General features: G+C 35.6%; 3 protein-coding genes across 3 annotated transcripts; all 3 read right to left on the reverse strand.

The window, feature by feature from the left end:
* Nucleotides 1-388: 388 nt before the first annotated feature.
* Nucleotides 389-3,418, reverse strand: LOC21392955 (5' exonuclease Apollo). Its single transcript, XM_024166265.1, is given in 4 exon segments — nt 389-1,893; nt 2,222-2,433; nt 2,991-3,096; nt 3,188-3,418. Coding segments are annotated over 4 exon segments (1,668 nt in total). The 5' UTR covers nt 3,380-3,418; the 3' UTR covers nt 389-735.
* Nucleotides 3,419-4,509: 1,091 nt separating this feature from the next.
* Nucleotides 4,510-8,265, reverse strand: LOC21392956 (glycine cleavage system H protein 2, mitochondrial). Its single transcript, XM_010099107.2, has 3 exons — nt 8,110-8,265; nt 5,954-6,213; nt 4,510-4,855 (listed from the first exon to the last, which is right to left on the reverse strand). Exons 1-3 carry the CDS (start codon nt 8,186-8,188, stop codon nt 4,727-4,729), a joined length of 468 nt encoding a protein of 155 aa, XP_010097409.1. The 5' UTR covers nt 8,189-8,265; the 3' UTR covers nt 4,510-4,726.
* Nucleotides 8,266-9,717: 1,452 nt separating this feature from the next.
* On the reverse strand, nt 9,718-14,544 carry LOC21392957 (proteasome subunit alpha type-2-A). Its single transcript, XM_024166262.1, has 11 exons — nt 14,379-14,544; nt 14,195-14,271; nt 13,922-13,986; nt 12,935-12,981; nt 12,247-12,322; nt 12,040-12,107; nt 11,635-11,704; nt 11,345-11,430; nt 10,671-10,733; nt 10,278-10,343; nt 9,718-10,032 (listed from the first exon to the last, which is right to left on the reverse strand). Exons 1-11 carry the CDS (start codon nt 14,417-14,419, stop codon nt 9,984-9,986), a joined length of 708 nt encoding a protein of 235 aa, XP_024022030.1. The 5' UTR covers nt 14,420-14,544; the 3' UTR covers nt 9,718-9,983.
* Between the last annotated feature and the right edge of the window lie 63 nt (nt 14,545-14,607).

A 14,607-nucleotide genomic window follows, 5' to 3' on the forward strand; every position in this document is an offset into this window, starting at 1 on the left:
GCGTAGTCTATAACGGAAATTACTCTCTTTTCCACACTGTAATGTGAACTAAATCATGTTTTTAATACCACAACTATATGCGCTAATCTCATCTAGAATTTTAGGGAAAAGCCTGCTCATATGTTCTGAATAAAAATACGCGATAATCATGCAAGTTTTTCAGGCTCTTTTAGAAAATTAGAATCGAAGGGAATGATTGTCAAAAAAATTATATATATTGATTAAAAATATTGATTTTCATAGATAAACATTCAGGGTTGAGAAAATCATGAAACAAATTCTTCCCATAGACTTGTATTTTGAATTCCTTTCAACAATAATGTAGGACACTTTCCTCTAGAAAGAACTAGTTCAATTTTAAGCAAAATAAACAAATAGCTCAGCAAAATCAAAGGTCTCACGTTGAACTGTGTTGGAGAATTTTATGGTACCTATGATGGCATTGCTCATACAAATTGATTATTAAAAGTAACGAAGCAGGGCTCAAATACAAATCAGTTTGAGCCCTGCAATAGAATACAAATCAGTTTCACCAAAGAATATTAATTGATACAAGATCGTATCTTTCAGGAAACTTGTATACAACAGAATCCAGTCTGGTGTCTTCTATGCTTTGCAGAAATAATCACCTGTATAACTGTTATTATTTTTGCCTGGTTCTAGCCAATCTACGCCGACTTGTGTATAACAAACGAATTAGTGATTCGATATAGATTGAATGAAGGGAATGCGAAACTAAAACTTGTACTCCCTCTTGACACGTTTGGTGCTGTTCAAAAGACGCTTCAATGAAGGAAGTGGCTGTGGAACAGGAACATTCATCGACCTGTATAGTTTTCTGAAATTTTCATTGAAGATCTTTCTAGGCCCGACAGTAGATTGATTCTTACACTTTTGAACTTCTGTTTGTTTCTCTGCATGCCCCTCGTTTCGTATTTCGTTCACTTCCACTGGCAGACTGTTCACTACTGGCTCTGTCCAAGTAACTTTACAGATTTTTTCCTCTTGACATGAGAATTCCTGTTCTAACTTTTTGTCAACTGCTTGAGAAGGTTCATCTTTATCTATCTTTGATATTTTCTTCTGTTCCAACCGGGGACATTCCTGGATACCAAGTCTGGCTCTCCCGAATAAAGTGATCAGTGGTCTTTTTCTTGGAGGAGACGGATTGAAGTGTTCTTTTTGAGAAGTGAGAATTTTTACTGGCTGCAGTTGAGAATCACTAGAACTTTGAGACGGCTTTTCAAGGGCTGGAGAACAATCCACAGTTTCATCCGATACTTATCCATTTAAAGACACTTCTAAACTAATGTCTAGAAGCTTCCAAAGAGGATCATTTGGAGATAGTCGAGCAGTGAAACAATGCTTCTTTACATAATCAAGTTCCATAGCCACGCAACTTGGGGTTGTTGAAATAACCCATTTAGGAGCAAGAAGTTGCAAGGCCCATTCCAATTCGTCTCTGGAAGAGTGCATTGAATAACAAACGTGCCAAACACCAAACTGGTCCCTTATTGATTCATTCATTCTTAGTTTTGTCCGTCTTTCATCCGATGAACCCTCGTCCTCACACGCATACCACTGGGCAGAAGGGCGGATTATGAGGGGTTCTGGCTTTGAGTTAGCTTGGGCCTGCACAAGCTTTGCTTTTGCTCTTTCATACAGTTTAGGAAACCCATCAAACAAATGGAACCGGGAAGATGGATCTTGGGAGAGGATTTCAGGAACTAGAAGTGTCAAAGCATTGAAACACTCGGAATTAGCTTCCTTGTCAACATATATCTTGGATCCAAATGTCCTAGACACGGCAGCCAATATCTCTTCCTGGCCGAGAAGATCACAAGTTAGATAAACCACAGCTGCTTCAGGATGCTTCCATATGCAATTAATAACCTGCATCAAGATAGTAAATTTGCAGTCATGCCTACATCTTCATAAAAACATTACATTTGTCAAACTGAACTTTCAATCAAATTTACAATAGAAATCTTCACGTGTGTCGATGTAAGATTTGATGGCAATAATCAGAACTTGGAAGGGAAACACACACACGCAAGCACGCGCGCGCACACACACCAGAGATAAACTTCTATGGTGCCAGGGTGCTTATCCATGTTCATCGTCAAATATTTGTCTATTAGAAGAACTGATGCAATAAAATCTTTGGAAACCAAAATCATATGTAATAGATCAACACTTCATATAAAGAAACCAAGTATACCTGTCGGATAGCTGCATGCTTACTGGGCATCATTCTAGAGAATTTTCCAAAAGTGCAATCTAAAAAAACAAAATCAAGTGGACACTTGGGTTTTCCTCCTTTCTTGCCCAGATACTTCTCTGGTAAATTCCGCAAACACTCGGGTGACAGCCTGCAATCTCCTGTGTGCAGAATGTTACCAAAATTCCCTTCAAACAGGAACATTACAGCTCCTGAAGTTCACATAAATCCATGCCAGAAAAAGGAATATCTGTCAATAAAGCTCTCTCAAAATCATAACAGGTATTGTAATTTGTATGAACCAAGCTACAATTTGCTGAAAGATGAAGGAAGCAAAACCCCCCATGTCCTGTGTTGCTAAAATAACAGTTCACTCCATACAATTAGTAAATTGTATTGAATAAATCCTAAAACAGGTTCAAATTACGCATATATTTTTTGTTCTGCAACTACTCAAACAACTCTGAGAACAAAAGAAACCAAAATAAAAATCATTATAACAAAACAAGAATTCCTAATTTCTTAAAAATACTTGCTTTAAACCTGTCCAGGTCTATTTTGATGCAAATTGATTTTTACAGTGAAGGTGTTATTAATTCACCCAAAAAAAAAAAAAAGAAAAACAAATAATAACTGACGATTGAATGGTTAAACATAAACGAAATGATCGTGAACGAGACGGGAAAAAGGAACAAAAATTCAATCGCTTCGAAGAAACCGACACGAGAAATCAATCGAAAAGAGACAAGAAGAGAAATCATTCCAATACCAGGGCAATGATTCGCGTCGAAAGCCGTAACCACGAAGGACCCGTCGGGGTCATCCACGACAATCGACTGTCCAACCTCAATTCTCACGAACAAGGAATCATCAAGCTGAAGAAGAAGAAAACAAAAGCAGAGCAGATTAACACACAGACAAACGAACCCAAAAAACTAAAATCGAAAAGGAAAAATCTTGAAGAACCTTGGGGAATTGTTGAAGGAGGAGGGAAATGGTGAGGTCGGTGGAGTAGATAGGGAAGGAGAAATGGGCGGCGATGCCGGAGGAGTGATCGCGGTGGGCGTGGGTCAAGAAATGGTGTCTCTTCTTCGTCTTCGAAGACGGACTCCATGTGTCCACCGAGAATGGAAGCCCTTTCGGCATTTCGATCGGCATCTTCTTCTCTCTCCCTCTTTCTCTCTCTTCGTTTCTGTGTTTCTCTCTCTATATCTATAGGTGTAACTGTAAGACATTTATACAAAAGTCGGAAAGCTTCCGGAGGAAGGAACAGAAAAGAGAGGGAAAAATTACTTTTTGATATCTCTTCTCTGGTATTTTATTTTCTGTTACTTTTTACCGCTACTGTACAATTTATGAATTGCAAAAACAAATTTTATCTTATGTGTCTATGAATAATAATTTACTCAATGCATTAAAACGACTATTTTGTTGAATATTTGGCACTTGGTAGAGGGATTCGTTCCCTGATTCGAATCATAATTCATGGTTCGCTACAGTATTTTCTCTCACAAAAAATTCACGTAAATCGAAAATGATTCGAATCACATAGTTTAAATCCTCTAACCAAACGTAAAAAAGCCAAATATAGAGACAAAAAATGTATATTTAGATACATCATGTAGAAGAGTAAAAACTGAACCACGTTTGTGTCAATGTCTATGTAAAACCATGTCTTGTCATAATCTAGAACATCATTTGTCCATGAAATTGTTTCATCTAACTTTGAAATCTTAAAATTGACAAAGGATGACTTTGTTATCAACCAACTCCTCTAAGGTGAGAAGAATATAAAGTCCCACCAAATTTAATACTGCCATCCCATATATCTCATTCATCATTTCGGGATTCAGGGACCATCAAGAGAATTGGTGAATCTGACTTAATTCAACTCAAAATTTGCGCACATTTGTTGTTTGTTTCGCGGGTTTACACCACAACTAAAATCTTTTCGATAGTTTTTATTCTCATAAAAATTAAACTTTTGTCGGAATCAAACGGGCTCTCAATTTCGCTCTCATCGCCGCACCCTATGTTGCACAATCCATAGAATGGGCAAGGTGCTAACGTGAGGCTCCATAGTATCAAACCTGAGAACATCCGAAGAGGACAAGGAAAAACATCCTGAGACGGCAAGATCCAACACTACTTTCGAAAAAAGATAAACCTTTGACTTCTATAGCTTCCAAGACTTTAACTTCCCTACCTTTGCAGACTTTCAGCTATTGCAAAATCTATAAAATTCATCAAAAACGAAATTCTAAAAAAGCAGCAGCAATTATGCAATTAAAAAAAAGGGTTAAAAATTAGAAGGAAAGCATCAATCTTGATCTTATTCTGCTTACTTTTATACCTCAATGGGAAGCAACAAAAACACAGACGAAACTAGAAAGAAACAAGACAATAGTGTAATTTTTGGCTTCCGCTGCTAAGCGTGATCCATGGTATTGACAAACAAACCATTGGCAAGACTCCCGGGACACCGGATGGCCAGGCATCAATCAATCAATGCTTTCCATCTTCTTCTTCGCAAAACTTGGAGTATTGATCGGCATCCATCAAGCCATTCACCTCACCTCCACTGCTCACTTCGAGCTTCATTATCCATCCCTTCTCATATGGACTCGAGTTGATCTATATCCAAATCAAAGCAAAACAAAAAACGAAATGATTTAAGCGTAATTATAAAGAAAGTGATTGGAGGGACTGGTTGTACATTGTATATTGAAGCATCGTCAACTTAAAGAAACTGACTAGACCTTGCAGAGGTTATTACGCTATTATTTACCGAAGGGAAACTCGCACCAGCTTAGGGGAACTGTTTACATTGCTTAGGGGACCCACATGACATAGTTCAATAGTTGAGACTTAAGTGCAACACCTGAAAGGTTGGGGATCCAAAACCACGATTTACCCTTGAAACAAAACGATGCATAAGCATGTATTGGCTTCTAAGCTTTTGGAAAACAACCAAAAACGTGAATAAATCAAGCTGGAACACCATCATCCCACAAATAGGAAAAAGCATCCAGTTAATAGGAATGTTAATTCTTATCTACTCCCCACTTCAACATTCATAGGAATGTTAGTTCAATATTCAAAACGATTAATAGAAAGTTGTAAGCCAGTGCATTCGACATAATTATTAACTACACATAACAGGTCTATAACTGTCGTTTCCAAAGTTTTATAGCGACGTTTGCACCAAAAGATGGTGGAAATGAAAACAATATTTGGATTGTGTAAATCCTAAAACAGACTATGTGTGACCAAGGACAAAACAGTAATAGAGAAAATAAGAGAGCTCAATAAGATTAAAAATACAAAGGAAAAGAAGAAAACTTCGTAAGTTTTTTAACAAGAAACCTTTAGAATGATCGTCAAAATTTGCAGGACTAGTGCTCTGTTTTGCAATGACAAAGGATCCATACTACATAAGGTACCTCATCCCTGACAAAAGAAGAACTGATTTTATACAATCTTTTTAAGAACACAATTTTCACTTTTGATCTTTCTCAATATTGATAACATCATGTTTCTTCATTAATCCAAACTATGACAAACTACCTTGTTCCTTTACTAATAATTTCACTGACGGAATTTCATAACCTAAATCTTGACACATAAAAGGCAAACAAACAATAACTAGTCAAGGTACACAAAATCGAAAATTTATGCAACCACTTCGTCATGAAGTTCTTACAATCAACAAAGTGTAAAGAGTGTACTCACCAAACCAGGCGAGCTGTTAAGCTCCTCATTGACTTCAACCACCTTTCCTGACATGGGAGAGTAAACATCGCTTGTCGCCTTGACACTTTCGACGGCGCCAAAACCTTCGCCCTTGGTTAGAGATTTCCCCACTTCTGGCAGTTCGACATACACAACATCACCCAAGTGATCTTGAGCATGATCAGTTATGCCAACAGTAGCCGAGTTCCCCTCCACTTTTGCCCACTCATGGGAGTCAGCGTAATTCAAATCCTTCACAACTGCAGAATCATAAATAGGAGATAAATTAAAGCAAAAGGACCAAGATTGGTAATTGCTAAATAAAGGAAAAGTTCTCAACTTCCCTATTTCCAATAAACTAATTCTATGTCGCCACATAAAAAAAATGCTCGACTTTTACATCAACATTTCTTGAGCTTAATATCTAAGATTTTCTTATCCTTTCTATAACTTCTATCCTCCCAATATCAACATAGAGATTAGATATAAAACAACCACGAAAATCTCGAGGGCGATAAGTCTTTGACATTAGAAATGATAATAAAAAATAAGGAAATTAATGCGTTTTCTTTACAGAAATCTCCATACATGTAAACCCATTACCATCACCAAAAATGGTGGAATCTCCTTTTCAAGATATATGCATCAAGAGAGAGGTCTCTAGCATTGTAAACCGCAGTCAAAATCATCAAATGAATCCAATGAGCAATAGCCTCACTATTTCAAAACAAACAAGTATACAAAGTAATAACTAACAAAGAAAAAGATTCACAAGCTGGGAGAAAGTAGGAGAACATGTGAAAATGACAAGTCTGCATAAGCACCTTTCAATAACCGAAGGAATGGAATAAAGGGACGACCTTCCTTGTACTAAAGGCCCGCCATTCCGAAGGAATGGAATAAAGGGCCTACAAAAAAGTAAAGTATTAACGGCCCACCATTCCAAAGGAATGGGATAAGGGCCGACCTTCTAAAAAGAAAAAAGCGTTTGAGGCCCGCCTATAATGTGGGTATTTTATGGAACAACAAAAAATCCAATCAAATGATAAGAAAATAGGTTAAATTATGAAATTTTGCACCCAAAAAAAAAAAAAAAGAACCCAGTAAGAGAGTGACAGAAGTGTCGGGAAAATTTGCCTAAAACCTAAACAAATAACAGAGAACGAAAAAATAACAAACAAAAAATAAAAGCAAAATTTACACCAAGAATTTTATATAGATTCACCAATTTCGCTACGTCCTGTTTCTGCCGCTGCACAGTTAAAGAAATTATTTGCAGAGAAAAACACTCAATCTCACTTTGTGTTTCTCTCACACTCAAACGATGTTTCCTAGCCTCACACTCCAATTTTCTCTCAAAAAAATTCATCCACCTAAGTCCCCATAACATTAGATATTTATATAGTACAAGAAAAGCCCCCGAAAGCCCTTAAAAAATACCTAAAACCGACCTTGAAATCACCTGCCCGCGATCAGTGCCACGGCGCTACCTTCTCGGTGCCGTGGCACTACTTCAAATCACACATGGTGTGCTCGCTAGCGCCGTGGCACCCATTCTTGGTGCCGCAGCATTACGGGGATGGTTTCAGCAGTGCCATGGCGCTGAGCACTGGTGCCATGGCGCCAGGCATGTAACCTTCTAGTGCCGCGGCACTCACTGACCGGGGCCACGGGACTACACATATTTTTTCTCTTTTTTCTTGCTTCTCCTTGCTTCCAAACGTGATTAGGCTCCACATCTCATAACAAGAAGAACGTGCTATTGATCCAAAGAACAAAGTAAATGAAAAGGGTGCAAGAACCAAATGATCTAAAGGGGAAAAAATAACAGAAAAGGCATACAACCCATTTTAAGAGGAAAAAAAAAAAGAAAACGAAATAAACGAATCAAATTCCGTTCATAAACACAAACATAAAAATTAGATCTTTCATTGCCAAAATAAATAAATAAACACAGATCCACAGCATCATTGATAGAACAAGTAACGTCATAAGAAATCATCTCTTAACGATCAACTCGTTTATTGACCTACAGATCTTACTCCAAAGAAAAATGAAAAAGAACATATAAATATATCATCTTCATCATGATCCATATATACAAATATATAAACATATATATATATATATATGAAAATAAAAGATGGTTGGTGTACCAGAAGCAAAAGGTCTGGTGAAGACAGAGATTCTGAGATGTGAAGCAGCCCTTGAAGCCCACAACAACATTGTCGCCATTTTTCGCTTTACGCTCCAAAAATGCTTCTTTCTTCTTCCCACTATATTCTACCTCGTCACTTTTTTTCCCTTCTCTTTCCAATACACAAAACTCACTCTCTTTCTTCCACTTGGGTTTATATAGTGGTGGGTTGGTGGGTTTTTTTTATTTTTTTTATTTTATTTTTAGTTTTTCCCTCTATAATTCTTTTCCTATTTTTCGTTCGGGGGTGATTGTACTACAGATGTTAATGTATAACCATAATGAGAAAGTAAGAAAGAAATATTAATTTAATCCTTTGAGAAATATGTAAATTGTAATCCTTTGATCAGGAAAAAAAAGAAAAGAAAGATCCTTTTAATTAATATAAATTTTTCTTTGTTTTTTAAATGAATGAGGGATGGATGATTTTTATTTCTTTTTGATAAAACGCTTAGAAAATTCTATTACTTTTAAGTGAGAATTAAGGTGACTTGACAGAAAATTTGTTTTCTATATTCGTTCATGATTCATGATTTTTTACAATGTTTTTTTTTATAAAAAATACAAGTAAAATGAAAATAATTCTAAATTATAATTCTAAATCTATGAATCAAACGTCCACTGATTTATTATTAGAGTGAACGAACTTATAATTAAATGGGCTGTTATGGCTCGTCCGGATGGATGATATATTGTGGCAAGGCATATAAAGAACTTTTACAGCGTGGATAGCTAAACCTTTGAATCAACTATATACATACATATATATTAGATCAAAAATAGAAAATCATATTTTAATAAAATCTCTCATTTTTTGTTGTGAAAGAGGATTATTACCAATATTGTTTTCGAGAATCCACCAAAAGTTTATTACAATGCCTCGGGGAATTTTAAAGAATGAAAAGAAAAGGCCACTTCAAGGTTAAATGCAAAGAGGGAAATAAAAATAAAGAAAAGAACATTTCAAGTTGGTAGGTCTATTTGTCAACAAACACATGAAACAGAAGTTGGTGAGGGGGCGGGGCAGAATGATACTAAAATAGTATAATACACCTCTTTTTTTTTTTTTTTTTTTGAAGAATACACCTCTGTTTTGCACAAAATATATAAATAAATAACAATACACCTATGTTTTGTCATTTAAATTGTAATTAATAAAAATAAAATATGGACGTCACGTGGCCCTCTGGCGGTTTCATGAAATTCAATGAGACTATGGTCCATTTCAATCCAATATATGTAAATGTATACATATATATATATATATGGTCTTGTCTTTTTGTCCCCTTGAATAACTATAAACTTGGAAGTTTGGATAGCAGGTACCTTTAAAGCTTGTTTTCTTTTGCTTCATGCCAAAATGATATGTTTGAAAGACATATTTTGTCCATCCCCATAGTCAGACGAAATGAATGCCCAAATAAGTTTTTGACCCATAGTTTTTGTTTTTGTTTTTGTTTCTGTTTTGTTTTGTTTTTTTTTTTGGTGATTTTTCAAATGTTGTCAAAACAACTCTGCTTAAAAACCATTCTCCAACTTGCACGCAAATATTAGAAAGTAAAAAAAATTGAAAAAAAAAAAAGGGGCTAAACTCCTTTTTCCTTGGGGCCTAAAAATTGTTGTAACAGTTCCGGTAAAATAAGCACAACTTTTAAAAAGTACAGTTCTTAGCACCAGAGTACAAATTTAACTTAAAACCTCTCTCTCTCTCTCTCACTCTATGAATCAAAGTAATCTGGTTCAATTCTTTTCTGAATTAGTGCACCTGAACACCAAAAGAAAGAGAAGAGTTGCAAAGTCCAGCAAACACAATAATGATTGCTGCAACTCAAACTACTCTACTTCAGCTAAATAATCATCAATTTCGGCTGGAGTAAGCACTCTGCAAGAAGTATGGAGCATAAAAAGATCATGATTAGTGGATGGTCTCAGAATGAGAAATTCATCAGAGCAGAAGTTGGGGGAAGGAATTATACAAGTGAAAGTTTAAAACGACGGTGTTTACTTCAGGATTAAACCTCGCAAAAATTCAAATTAAAGACTATCTGCAGTTTCTCCTTTTTGGAATATCCCAGAAACCACCCAAACGTATTTACAGATTAATTAGGAAGTAAAGACAAATCTTGCCTGAATTTTTTGTCTGTGCCAATTATGCCAATCTCGATGTTTTTGCCTGAGATCTGACCTTCGAATCTGCAAATGTAGATCAAGCAACTAACAATGAGAAAAAAAAAAAGTACCACTTTTTAAGTAAAGTGGGAAGACACGACATATCCGTATAAAACATTTCTCATTGAATCTAATTTGAGGAAAGGCATGAAAGTCGATATTAAATGTCCAAAGTGCCACTTCTACGAAATTGTGCATATCATTTAATTAAGATTACGTTAACAACATAACTTGACAGAGAGAAGAAATATTCAAGACGTCAGCGTTCACACCACAGACGTCAAGATCAAGAAAGATAACCATTATAAGTTCCTTAGCGGCTTTGGCTTTGTAGGTTTAACAGTTACATACCCTTCCTTCAGAGTCAAAATAGCTGTGTGCACAGCATCATCGAGCTCCATATCATCAGTATACCTAAGAAAACAGGAAACATAGAAAAGAAGGCAAAAGAAAATGTTTAGGATCAATTAGGAGGAGGAAGGAGAGGAGAAAACAAGAGAAAGAAGTATAAAGGACGAGAGAGTTAAGAAATGCTAAAAGATAAAAATGCATGTCCCTTTAAATATTCACATTTATTGACTCAAAATTAACTTAAAAGCTAGACAAGGATGGCTACAATATCATAAAGAGGAACAGTTGCAACCTCAAAGTAAAAGGAGAGTTGTGGTAAATGACTAGGCACGAGTGTTGAATATTGACATGTGTCCAATTCTCACATTTGTCTATTTCTTCTATGAACTTAATTTGTCCTATAGTCCTATATCAAATTTCTAGATGTTTCTGCAAGGGGGCCATGATGTTACCTCATAAATTAAGGAATGATGGAAGAGAGAGAGAGAGAGAGAGAGAGAGATGGAACAGTAATAAATCAAAAAGTAAATAAAAATGAAACATTCATCAAAGGCAGAAAAATAGTAGTCAAACTAAGGGCTTGTGTTAAAAGAATCATTTTTCATTTCAGCAGCCACAAACACGCCTAATTTAGTTAGTATGTGCCAGTTTTGACCATATTCTGTCTCAAATACCTCTTCTCAAGGAATGTTTTTGCATTTGAAACATTCTTTCCCATTGCAGAGGCTTTCCATGAGAAATATGAGCCTGATGGATCAACCTAGAGAAAATAAAAGCAAACGGGGAAAAAAATCAAAGGCAACCAAGATTAGAAACATCATTGCCAGTACTTGATGTGAAATACTTTTATCTCTGTATAATTAAAGTATCAGACCCAAATGGGGAAAAAATCAAAGGCAACCAGGATTAAGAAGGAAGTTTTTTCTTGAAAAAATCCAAACAAAATCTTGAGAATGAAAGTTACCTGGAAGAGTTGAGGACCATTGTCATCAAACCCAGCAACAAGTAAAGAGACCCCAAAAGGCCTCACACCACTACCCAAAAAGAAAGAAAGACATTACAGATCCATCAGCAACAAAATTGGTTAGAAAATCAGATAAAATAGTCTGATGAATATGTAAATTAACTTCCAAATTTCTCAATCCATTGCAGTATTTTTTTCTTACATAAAACGAAGAATTTGATATTTGTCTAATAGAACATGTATAATAAAGCAGTAGTAGCCTTTTTTCATTACCCAGATTGAGGGTTTTTTTTTTTAATTTACTTATTTTTTTCACATGAAAAAAAAAAAAAAAAAAAAAGAAAAAACACTTGATATTTGTCTAATAGAACATGTCTTATGAAGTGGTAGTAGCCTTTTCATTACCCAGATTGAGTGAATTCCTGCATCACAGCAGCAGTTTCCCTGACAAGTTGAGTAACAGGGATTGGTTCCTACAAATAAGATATTTGAATACGAACTTGTTAATACAAACTTGCAACAGGAATGATGAATATAGCTGCAATCCACCATGTTGGATCAAAAGAAAAGGGGAAAAAAATAATAGGAAACAAAGTCAGAAACATCTAGTACCTTGTATAACCTATGATATTGCTCTGCTTGCTTTCTACTTTTCCGGACCAAGACTCGAAAATCAGGACCCATACCACTGTAGTAGAGAAAAGAATAAAATTAAAAAGTTGGAAGCTAGACAGATGAAAGTATCAAGATGTAATAAATTGGAAAAAAAAAAGTTATATATATATATATATATATACACACATCTTAGAAGGCTGCAAACTGCCACCAATCGGGGTCAGATAAAGATGTTGATATGCACGTGTTAATGGAAACCAAATTTGTATAATTTCCAAATAGAAGATATCACCTAATGGACAATCATAACATCCCAGGATATCATGAATATGCTTAATTTCGCTGTATCAAAAAACAGAAATGGTGCTTAATGTCACTCATCATCCGGTAACAATCTGCCAATGGTTCAGCACTATGCTAGAGTGGATATTTAGTAAACACAAAAAAGTTTCCAAATCAGTCCAACAGATATTCTTCTTTAGAAGTTATCAATATCCACACAATAAGCTGGTTTTCTCCAGTTAAACCAAAAATAAGAAATCTTCCAGTGATGTATAATGAATCCTTTTAGTCATAAACCTTTTGCCTTATAATGCTGCTGAAGCCAAGAAATTCATTTAATCTAAAGACAATGTGATAGTCATAACTTCTACAATATTTTCAATTGGAAGCCACAAAAGCAAACCTGTAAACAACTCCAATATTTGGCGTCAAACTCTGGATTTTTTGAACCTACAAAAAATAAGATCATACTTAAATATACTTTTGGAGGCATGGACAGATTGCAGTGCTTCTAAAACTAGGAAAGTATGACATTTCTTAATTGTTTTAGGGTACGAAACAAACATTTTAATTAACTATAATGCAGAGGACGAGAACAAGGTAACAGATATTTAGCTTTTACAATTTGTTTCATCGCCACAGCACAAAATCAGGCTTGAACATGAGATCCAAAGATTGTGAGGACATAATTCCAAAAAAAAAAAAAATGAAATGAACAAGATAGAACTATCAAACCAGAAGATTCAATTCCTAGGACATTGAGTTTATATTGGATAGAATGAAGTTTTGGGTTTCTTCAACGCAGGATTTTAGAGACGATCCACTAATTTTAGCTTACCTATAAGGATTTAATTTGAGTTCCTGTTTATGTAGCCATGTTGTAAATTATTTAGAATATTAGTTATATGCAATTCCATCCTTCACCCAGTGCACATGTAACTCTCATGACGGAAAAAAAAGGACTTGTCATGGGAAGCTCAAAGCACAAAAGAAAAAGAAGAGGATTAGATTCTTCTAAACAAAGAACATAAGAAAAGGAGAAGATTAAAAAGCAAAAAAAACACAAAAGACTAGCAAACCAAAAAACTAAAGAATGAATGAAAATGTTCCAGCGAAAGAGGAAAGCCTCATACAAATTGATTTAACAAACATAAAATCAATGGGCAGATATGGCATAATGTGCAGGCTCAAGTCCAACAGTTCCAAGCCAACATACATAATAACCAATCAAAATTATTATACAATAACAGATATAATTTAGGTTAAATCCTTTTCTATACGTCCACATAAAGTTATTATTATACCCGCAATCAATCAAACATATTCCAACTTAAACTAAACACAGTGAAATTGAATTAGGGCATACTCAAAAAGGACCATAGACACTTACAGATGACTCGTCAACCAAGATTGAAGGAAGTTTCTTCTCAGTCGCAATAACAACACCATTAGCAGCTGCAATGACCAGCTAAGCATCAGTTAAACCTCATTTAACACCAAATAAAAAAAAAATCATTTCCACAAAGCGACGGCTAAATTCCGGCCAAATCCATACCAAAATCCCCTTTTTCCATATCTCGATTAGGGATCGCTCATCAAATCTCATCGTCGATTCAACGAAAATAACGAACCCTAGAAAAGTGTTTGAGTGGAAGATTTTTACCTTTGATTCCGAGGGAGGTTTGGCCGGAGCCGACCGCCGTCAAAGCGTGCTCGATCTGAACCAACTTTCCCGAAGGACTGCTCAACAAGAACGGCCATATCAATGGAAGAAAATTTCGAGTAATATCAACATCTGAGAACGAAAATGCAAGGATAGAGAGAGAGAGAGAGAGAGAGATTATCACCTGAAAGTAGTGAGAGAAAATGAGTACTGACTGTCTCCCATGGCTGCCGGAGAGAGAACGTTAAATCGAAGGTTTTAGAGAGAGAGAGAGAGAGATTTGAGGTTCCGGAGAGAGAAGTGAAGTGTAGAAAAAGGGGAATTTTGCTTTCTTGTTCAAGAAGACGAAGATCTGTTTCCTTTTCTAAAAAACAACCAAAAAAAACAAAAAGTCCATTAAAAAAAAGAGCGTC

The sequence above is a fragment of the Morus notabilis genome, unplaced genomic scaffold (genome assembly GCF_000414095.1).
Source record: "Morus notabilis unplaced genomic scaffold, ASM41409v2 Scaffold1404, whole genome shotgun sequence".
Taxonomy (NCBI): Eukaryota; Viridiplantae; Streptophyta; class Magnoliopsida; order Rosales; family Moraceae; genus Morus; species Morus notabilis.